The following is a 9742-nucleotide window of genomic DNA, read 5'->3' as shown; positions in this document are numbered from 1 at the left end:
GTGCCTCAGGGCGGAGGGTGGGGGATGGGGAGCTACCACGGGAGGGGAGGGGGTGCCTCAGGGTGGGGGCTCAGGGAAGGGGGAGGTCACAAGGTGGAAGTTTCGCCTAGGGTGCGAAACATCCTTGCACTAGCCCTGGTCACGTCCCAGCGCAGGTGGGGTCAGTGCTGTGTGGGAGGTTGAGGGATATGCTCCAGCCCATGTGGGGTCGCAGGACACGCCCCTGGCTGTGTGGGGTCAGGGGAAGAACATGCCAGGAACTGACACTGCCCCATCTCCCCTTTCTCTGTGCAGGGTGCTGTGCTTTCCAGGGCACCACATGACGGGATCAGCCGAAAGGGAGTCACAGCCCAGGCTAGTCCCCGACCTCCCCCCGATGCTCCAACCCCTGTGGCTGTCACCAAGCAATAAAGAGCAACATCCTGGCAGGCAGCGCCATTCCCTTTATTTACAGGGAATGCAACGCTCTAAAAGGAGAGGCCCCACATCAGCCCCGTCCTGTGGCACATCCTGTCCTCAGTCCTCTGGGGAGCCTCATCCTGTTCCATGGCCTATCCTGAGTGCTGAGTCCAGGGGCAGCCCTGTCCTGCAGCATGGCAGGTTCCAAATTCCCATAGTGACGCTGATTCTTGGAGCCGGTTTCTGCTCCTCACTTCATTCTCAGTCTTCAGGGCACTGCCAACACCCCACTGCTCCCCTGCATGCCCGTGGCTCCTCCCCCCAGGAATCACACATGGGCCTGGGGCAGGCAGAGAGCAGCGGCATGGCGGAGGGGTGGGGGAGCTGGCACAGTTCTCGACTCCCCGACCTGCCTGAGAAGTGTGGGGAGCAGATGCTGCTCATGGGGAGTGGCTGCCATGGCCCCTGCTCACTCCAGGACGTGCCTCTTTTAAGTGCTGGTTCAGAGGTGGCTCCCATGGCTCACACTGTGGTCTCGTACTCCAGGATCACCTTGGGGCTGAAGGATGGGAGTGACGAGTGCCTCTTCCTGGGGGCTTCACCACCACCCATATAGCCATCACCCTCACCTGCTGCCATGCAGCACGGTTCCTGAAGTGCACCGAACTCGGGCTGCACCGTGGCTGCGTGGATCCCGTGCTCCCAGAACACCTGCTGGATCCTCCTGGCCACAGCCTTGTAGGAGGCAGTGTCAAGGCACCAGACATGGGCTGTGGCCACCAGGCTGTAGGCACTGTCCAGCTGCCAGACATGGAGCTCATGCAGGGCTGCCACCCCCTCTGTGCTCCTCAGATGCGACTCAAGTCGCCATAGGTCCAGATGGTCGGGCACAGCCTGCAGCAGCACCAGAGCAGAGCCCCACAGGGAAGGGGCACCCAAAAGGATCAAAGCTAGCACCACAGCCACACAGAGCCCAGGGTCCAGGTACAGCAGCCAACAGGGTCCCAGCTCTGCCAGGGCTGGTGCAGGGCCGCCCAGGGGCTGGCATGGCATCCCAGTGCAGGGGGGCAGGCAGGCCACTTGCTCCACACATGGGGGCCACAGCAGGTGGAAGGCAAGTGAATATAGCAGCACGGTGGCAGGACCCAGGGCGGCAGCCAGGAGTTGAAGGCAGAGAGCCAGCCAGGCACCAGACTCCTCTGCAGGCAAGCACCCATCCTCTAGCCAAGGCTGCCTGTTCCCCAGCAGGTCTGTGCAGGGGGGAAGGAAGAGGCGTGAAAAGGGTATGGAGGCAGTATTCCATTCTTCAACTTGGGGGCAAAGAGCAGGGGTCCCAAGGCAAGGTGTGTGAGGGGGGAGAAAGGAACCAGGGGCAGCTCCAGGCACCAGTGCAGCAAGCGTGTGCCTGGGGCGGCAAGCCGCGGCGGGTGGCCTGCCAGTTGCTGTGAGGGCAGCAGGCAGGCGGCTTTCGGCGGCACGCCTGCAGGAGGTCTGCTGGTCCTGCGGCTTCGGCGGCAATTCAGCAGCAGGGACACTGATGACGCGGTACAAGTGGACCTCCCGCAGGCAAGCCGCTGAATGCGCGGGACCAGCGGACTGCCTGCAGGTGTGCAGCCGAAAGCCGCCTGCCTGCCGCGCTTGGGGCAGCAAAAAACATAAGAGCCACCCCTGAAAGGAGCAAAAACTTAGGGAGTCATAGAGCAGGTTCAATTCTTACTTAAGCAAACTCCCCCACCCAAAGCTGAAGGAGTGGCTCAGTACCCCTTCCCCCCACATCCCTCCCCAAACATCTCAACTCGTGCTGACACACCAGGCCTGGCCTGGTACCACCTCCGAGCTCAGCCCTCCCCTCTAGCTGAGAGACAGGCCTGGCCCAGTACATCCCCTTCCCCACGGCAGAACTCACCTTGTGTCTCCTGGGCAGATCTGCCTGTGGCTGCGCCCTCTTTGCTGGTGCTGGCATAGCTGCTGTGGTGACTCTGTGCTCGAGTGGGATGGTTCTGCCCATCCAGCCTCACCCTGGCCAGATGGATGAGGAGCCCAGCAGCCCCAACTCCCACCAGTGCCAGGGGCTGCTCTGTCACCTGGGGGTGCCCTGCCCGGTGCAGTGCCCTGGGCAGCAGAGCCAGGCACAGTGCTGTCAGGAACACACCACACACCAGGGTCCCTGCCACCCGAGCTCGCACCCATCCAAAGGTATTCCTGCAATCGGGGTGTGCTCTACAGGCCAGCTGGCCATCCAGCAGAGCCACCCCCAGCGCTAGCACCATCCCCAGCGTCTGGAGTGAGCAGGAGAGAGCCAGCAGGGAACCTGTGACCCGGCTGGCCACCACCTCTGCCAGGAACAGGCTGATGGCAAGACAGAGCTGGGCAGTTAGCCAGCTCTGGTGCCCCTGCAGACCTCGCCCTGCCAGCCAGCCCTGGTGCCCTGTCCGCATCAGCAGCCTGGGAAGCCCCATCCCTACCCCAGCAGTGCCTGCCCCCATATGGGCTTCTGTACTTGTCTAGCCTCTGGACTCCTGTCCCTACCTCAACCCACTCCCCTGGCAGCCTTGTCCCTGCCTGCCCCTGTCCCTGCCCCAACAGCCTTCTCCCTATCTGGGCTCTGGGCTCCCGTCCCTGCCCCCACTGCTCTGCACTTGTCGCCAGGAGTTTGCACTCGGAGTGGCCGGTGGTGCACACAGACCCGTTGTCCCTGGGGGTTCCTTAAAGGGACAGCACTCACTCGCTGCCCCTGTGGCTGCCTGCCCAGCCCACCACCAGCTGGCAAGCAGACCACACAGGCTGCTCTCAGTCTCACATCCCTCGACTCAGCAGGAAGACTTCTCCTCCTCTCTCTGAAAGCTGGGGTAGGAGTGAGCAGATACCCCCATTCCTGGGGTCTGCATGGGGCTGCTCAGACATGGGAACCCCAAGGGCCGATGTACTGGGGAAACTGGGAATCCCAGCTCTACCCAGAGGGTCTGTACTGGGGAAAACTGGGAATCCCAGCACCAGCAGAGGCTTCATAGACTGCAAGGCTAGAAGGGATCAATCACTATGATCATCTAGTCTGATTTCCTGTATAATGCAGGCCTTCCCTGCATTAATACCTGATTGAACTAGAGGAGATGTGTTAGAAAAATATCCTATCTAGAATTAAAAATGGTCAGTGATGGAGAATCCACCAGGAGCCTTGGTAAATTGTTCCAATGGTTAATTACCCTAGTCCCTCACTGTCAAAACTTTATGCCTTATTTTCAGTCTGAATGTGTCTAGCTTCAATTTCCAGCCATTGGATTGCGTTCTACCTTTCTCTTGTAGACCAAAGAGCCCATTATTAAATATTTGTTCCCCATGTAGGTACTTACAAACTATTATCAAGTCATACCTTAACCTTATCTTTGTTAAACTAAATAGATTGTGCGCTTTGATTCTACCACTGTAAGGCATGTTTTCTAATTCTTTAATCATTCTCATTGCTCATATCTGAATCCCCCAATTTATCAACATCATTCTTGAATTGTGGACACCAGAACGGGGGACAGTATTCCAGCAGCAGTCACACCAGTGCTAAGTACAGAAATCTTCCGTACCCCTAGTTGAGATTCCTGTTTATGCATTCCAGGATTGGATTAGCCTTTGGGTACACAGAATTGCACTGTGGACTCATGCTCAGCTGATTATCCACCATAACCCCCAAATCTTTTTCAGAGTCACTACTTCCCAGGATAGTCCCCCATTGTTTGTACGGCCTACTGTCTTTATTCCTAGCTGTATACCTTTACATTTAGTTCTGTTAAAAGATATATTCTTTGCTTGCACCCAGCTTACCAAGAGATCTAGATTTGCTCTGAATCAGTGACCTGTCCTCTTCATTACTTACCACTCCCCCAATTTTTGTATCATCTGCAAACTTTATCAGTGATAATTTTATGTTTCTTCCATGTAATGAATGAAGAAGTTCAATAGTATATAGGGCCCAGAACCGATCCTTGGGGGACCTACTGGAAACACACATGCTTGATAATGATTCCCTGTTTACAGTTAAATTTTGAGACCTATCAGTTAGCCAATTTTTCAATCCATTTAATGTGGGACATGTTAATTTTATATCAGTCTAATTTTTTAATCAAAATGTTGGGCAGTACCAAGTCGAACACCTTACAGAAGTCTGTGTATATTACGTCAACACTATTACCTTTATCAACCAAACTTGTAATTTCATCAAAAAAGATATCAAGTTAGTTTGCCAAGATCTATTTTCCATAAAACCCTGCTGATTTGCATTACGTTACTTTCAACTGATCTGCTATCTTGCCTGGAATCAATGTCAGGCTGACAGGACTATAATTACCCAGGTCATCCCGTTTACCCTTTCAAAAATGGCCCAATGTTAGCTTTTTCCAGTCTGCCAGAACTTCCCCAATGCCCCAAGACTTATAGAAAACCAACAGTAACAGTCCAGAAAGCTTGTCAGCCAGCTCTTTTCAAACTTTTGGATGCAAGACATCTGGACCTGCTGATTTTGAAATGTCCCACTTCAGTAGTTGACATTTAACATCCTCCAGAGATACTAGCTGAATGGAAAGATATGAGTGGAATGGTTATTATTACCATGTGATGAGACTATATCATATGTTTTTCCCCCCAATACAAAACAGAAATATTGATTGAATGCTTCTACCTTTTTTGCATTATTATTGATTGTTCTACCATTTCCATCTAGTAATGGACCAATACCATTGTCAGGATTCTGTTTGTGCCTGATATATTTTAAAAACTCCTTCTTATTGTCCTTAACTCTACTGGTCATAGATTTCGCCATGTTTCTGTTTGCTTCCCTTATCAATTTTCTGCAATGCCTAACTTCTGCTATATATTCATTAGTATCAACTTCCCCTTTTTTCCATTTATTTCTCTCTCTATATATATTTATTTAATCTCTGCCCTCTCTTCCCCTCTAAACCAAGTCAGTTTTTTAACCAGCACAGTCTTTCTCAGTTCTCAGACTGAAGCTTTTTGTGCACTTGTAAGGTGTTCTTAAATGGTTTTAACTGGGGTAACTTGTAATCCCTCCGCCCAAGGGAGTCTGTGCTGGGGTAACTGGGAATTCCAGCCCCATTGGGGGGATCTGTACTAGGATATCCATGTGACACAGTGGGATATGTCTATATCAAACTGTGAAGCCCATTTTGTATGATGTAACCCTGATGAAGGTGAACCTATTTAAATGCCTCCACCCGCCCTGCCCAGCTCAGGAGCATGGCATCTTGCTAAAGGCCCAGCACGGAGAATCCACCAGGATTCATAATCTGTAGCTGTCATGGTCAAATGACTCTCGAGTGGTGAGCTACCCAGCTGGACCTCTTCTGCACAGGTGCCTGGCTGGGGGAGGGTATGGGAGCTATCCAGCTAACCTCCCCGACAAAGAAGGAAGAGAGCGGGGTGCTCCACTGAGTAGGTGGCAGCCATTGCCACGTGGAAGCAGAAGAGCAAGGACAGGAGGAAGCTGAACAGCCTGAAACACCAGCAGAGGCCTTGGATCCACAAGCTGGAGGAGATCCAGCAAGGTGGGGGTTTGGGACTTTTGTTATTTTCCAGAGATCCATTACTCTTGAGCGCTTTGGAAGAGTAAAGTGACTGTGGTTCAGAGCTGCCTTTGCTAACTCTGTGTTCCCTGCATTCCTACCATATTGTCCCTCAAGAGGTTAAACTAGAAGCCCAGAGCACCCACAGCCAATGGGATGTGTGTGTAAGTAACTAGGGGTTCAGAAGGCCTGGGGAATCAATTCTGGGGGCGAGGGCAGCTGGACTGCGGAGCCCCATGGGGTCCATGCCTGGGAGGGCAATCAAGAAACCCAGGGCTGGGAACAATGACCTGGCTGGACTCAGACTCAGCTCCACATCAGTCCCTTCACAACAGACAGGACATAGCTCACACGCTGCCAGGTTCACAGTATAATTGACAGAGGTTTGCCTCCGTGTGGCTGGGCCCAGCTGGGCTCTGCAGGATTGGCCTCTTAGGGTGAAGGCTCAGCTGGGCCTGGTGCCTCCTCGGTGCCAGGTGGCTCCTCATCCCCAGTGTCGATGTCATAGTGGGGTGGGGCCTGCCTGTGCCCAGTGCGGTGTGCATACTCCACCACCCGGACATGCCCGTCGGGACCCACCAGCTGCCGGTAGCGGGGGCAGCCCACAGCGTAGAACAGCTGCTCTTTGATCCTGCGGCCCCATTCTAGCCCATGGCCTGGGGTCTCTGCTGGACCCAGCTCCCGTTCCACCAGTGAGCGGAACAGCTGCTGATACTGGCCCAGGGATAGGCCATGGATCTGGAGTGGCTGAACAGCCTGGGCCTTTGCCCTCCTCCTCACCCTGAGGGGCTGGCGGTTGCAGAAGACGCTGGCTGTTGTGGGTCCGAGGGGCATAGTAGCCCAGGGTCCCTGCGAGAAAGGGCAAAGCTAGAGTGAGGGGCCAAACTAGGACTCAGAGCTGCTCTCCCCACCCTGCCAGAAATCCCCTGATGCTGCCTTGTACAAGACCTGCTGGCTGGGGGTGTGGGGCCCTCCACCTCACATAAGTCAGCCATATAATAACGCCCATGCTGCACCCTCTAGAGGCCCCCCTTCATCTGAACTTCTCAGCACTTTTTACCCAGTAACTCACTAACCCCACCAGGAAGGAATCATGGGGAGCACTGAGATGGTGATGACTCTGGTGAGGGGCGGGGGATGTTTGTACATGGATCCCTCACCTGGCACTGAGATGGAGCCACCTCTGGGGTGGTGCACAAGGGCTCTTCATACAGGGAACCCTCATTAATGCTGAGACGCAGGTGCCTCTTGGGTGGTGTTCAGGGATTGTTTATACAGGGATCCCCTGGTAGGGTTAGATAAGATCCCTTGTTCGTTCTTGTAGGATCCCTAAGGATCACTGATCTGCACGGGGGTCCTGGCCTGGTCTGTGGCTCTGAGCCAGTCCCCCAGATCCCTGGCCTCCAACTGTTACCCAGTTGTACCAGCATTGTTGCCCCCCAACTCACCTGATTAGCTTTGTACCTTGGGCCCTGAAGTATTTGCCGTCTCCTTCTGACTGAGGCCAGCCCTATTCTTTCCGAGTTGGGGGCTCTTCGCACGCTGCCCTCAGCGTCTGGCCAGCTGCAGTAGTTGTGCTCTTGTGCAACAATATTCCCAGATGCCCAAGGGGCTGGTGGGATGCTGAGAGCTGGCCATGCCGGGTAAAACAAGGCTGGGCCTGTCCCATGAGGCGTGAGGCCTGTGTGCGATCCTGTGTCTGGGGGCTGCTGCAAGGGGAGGATAGACAGATGAGGGGGTGAAAGGGACTATAGTGCTCAATATTACAATATCTGACATTTCGCTAGTGAGAACACAACATGCACTGCAGGCAGTATATATACAGACTGCTGCCCCTGCTACTGAGATGCAGTTGCCTCTGGGATGGGGGCATGGCAGCTGTTTACACAAGGATCCCTCATCCAGCACTGAGCTGCAGCTGGCTCTGGAGTGAGGTATGATGTCTGTTTATACAGGGATCCCTTGCCCAGAACTAAGATGCAGCCCCTTCTGGGGTGGGGCACAGGGGCTATTTACACTGGGATCCCTCATCCAGCAAGGAGATGCAGCTGCCTCTGGGGTAGGGCAAGATGAGGCAGCCATTTGACATACACACAACAAACTCCTCCCATCCACTGCCTCTCACCATCCTGACCAGCCCAGGTGCCTCCAGCCCCTCACTGGTGCTGGGCCAGGAATGTCAAGGTTCTGCCCATGTGTGCAGGTTCCGGATGCAAGGCATCACCGAGGAAACATTTGTGGCCTCAGCTGGGATGTTCCAACCTGAGCGGTGTCATGCCGGGTTAGAGAGATGTCTCTCACAGCCCCATCTCAAACCACATGTGCCCTCAAAGCAAACTCATCTCCTCTTCCACCTGCCCCATAGACCAAGAGAGGAGCAAAGAGACTCCACCCCTCACCCAAGACCTCACCCCCCAGGTTCAGATCAGGCTCCTTGTCTCAGCTCCCATCTCCCTGGGTAAAATAAGGGTGCCACCCCCACATCTGTCTTGGAGTAACAACAGCTGGCCCTCTGAAATATCTCCTTTGCTCTGCATTTCCCTGACTGGGGGGCCACCTTACTGGGCTGAGTGTGGGGTGGATTTAAGATACCAAAGGAGATCATGAGGAATCTAGTGGGGAGCTGAGTTTGTAGAGATCATGTCCTAGCACAGTGTCCATTCACTGATGGGGCCCTGGGCAATATGCATCCCACAGGGACTGGAGATGGGATGCAGACTATGGGCTGCAGCAGAGTCTCGTCAGCAGCACATGGCCCTGGCACACAATGGGCTTGTCCTCATTATGACTGGGGAGACTGACTAACAGCTATTCCAGAGTAAAAGCCTGGTAAACTGCTCCAGAATAGCCTTTGTGCTTTGAATTCACACCTTACCTTAGTCCAGAATAACTTCACTTTGCAGACAAGCCCTAAAAGAGTCAAAAGCTTTGGGATGGGCATGGGGGTCATCACTCCTCTCCTCTGACACCAGGGGGCTTTCTTCCACAAGAGAAGAAGGATTGTCTGTTGGTCAGGGCACTAGTCTGAAACTTGGGAGACCTGGTTCACTTCCCGGCTCTGCCACAGACTTACTGTGTGATCTTGGACAAGTCACTTAGTCTTTCTGTGCCTCAGTTCCTGCTCTGTTCAATGAAGATAATTAATAGCCTGGCTCTACTTCTATGGGGTGTGTGAGGATAAATGCAGTAAAGACTGTGAGGCAGTCAGATGCTATGGTGATGGGGACCAGATTATGTTGGCATAGGCTTAGTGATATAGACAGAGCCTGGGACCTGACAGCTCCTGCGGTGGGGAGGCCGAGATAAGATCCACTGGATGAGGTGGAAAGGGGGTCACTCTAGAGAGGGCATGGCTGGATGTTTCTCTCTGTCCTGGTTATTCTGTGGACCTCCTGTCTGGAGAGTGGCTCAGGCAGCTATTAACAGGTTGGTTCTCAAGTTGAATGTGGGGAAACTGAGGCAGTAAGTGGCGCTGTGACTCACCCCGAGTGACCCAGTGAATCACTGGCAGAGCTACGGATGTAACTCAGGCACACTGATTCCCCCGCTCCCCACTCTAACCACTAAGCCCCACTCCGCTACGAGCCTCTGCCCCTTTAAGGAGGAGCGCAGAACGGCGGCGTTTGTCCCTGGGAGGTTGCCGTCTGCCGCCCTCACATGACCAAACACAGCGGCTGGTCGAGTGTGGGTGCTTCCGGCGCGGAGCCTCCGATAGTCGGACCCGGTGAGTCCCTAGGACACCCCCCCCCCCCCCCGGCCCCCCCCCCCCCAAA

General features: G+C 54.3%; 3 protein-coding genes across 4 annotated transcripts in view; 1 reads left to right on the top strand and 2 right to left on the bottom strand.

The window, feature by feature from the left end:
- POLR2G (RNA polymerase II subunit G) overlaps positions 1–9742 on the bottom strand; it is a 197474-nt gene that overhangs the window by 117365 nt on the left and 70367 nt on the right. The gene's annotated exons all lie outside the window — the stretch shown is intronic.
- On the bottom strand, positions 499–2858 carry LOC116836241 (proton-coupled zinc antiporter SLC30A1-like). Its single transcript, XM_032799745.1, has 2 exons — positions 2306–2858; positions 499–1649 (listed from the first exon to the last, which is right to left on the bottom strand). The coding sequence occupies exons 1-2, from the start codon at positions 2856–2858 to the stop codon at positions 922–924; spliced, it is 1281 nt and encodes a 426-aa protein (XP_032655636.1). The 3' UTR covers positions 499–921.
- Positions 9607–9742, top strand: part of UBXN1 (UBX domain protein 1) — a 6858-nt gene continuing 6722 nt past the window's right edge. For both annotated transcript variants that reach the window (XM_032799261.2, XM_032799254.2), the window contains exon 1: positions 9607–9693. The gene's annotated coding sequence lies outside the window, so the exon portion shown is untranslated. The remainder of the gene's footprint in view (positions 9694–9742) is intronic.

Source organism: Chelonoidis abingdonii, unplaced genomic scaffold (genome assembly GCF_003597395.2).
Source record: "Chelonoidis abingdonii isolate Lonesome George unplaced genomic scaffold, CheloAbing_2.0 scaffold0008, whole genome shotgun sequence".
In the NCBI taxonomy this organism is placed as follows: Eukaryota; Metazoa; Chordata; order Testudines; family Testudinidae; genus Chelonoidis; species Chelonoidis abingdonii.
The sequence above is the reverse complement of the archived record's forward strand: the minus strand, read 5'-3'. Positions and strand labels throughout refer to the sequence as shown.

What these genes read in the sequence shown, in the direction of transcription:
- LOC116836241 (XM_032799745.1), bottom strand. Translation starts at nt 2,858, where the DNA reads ATGGGGCTTCCCAGGCTGCTGATGCGGACAGGGCACCAGGGCTGGCTG. An exon ending in ATCTGCCCAGGAGACACAAG is followed by an intron (nt 1,650 to 2,305) that starts GTGAGTTCTGCC and finishes CCCCCTGCACAG; the next exon opens with ACCTGCTGGGGAACAGGCAG.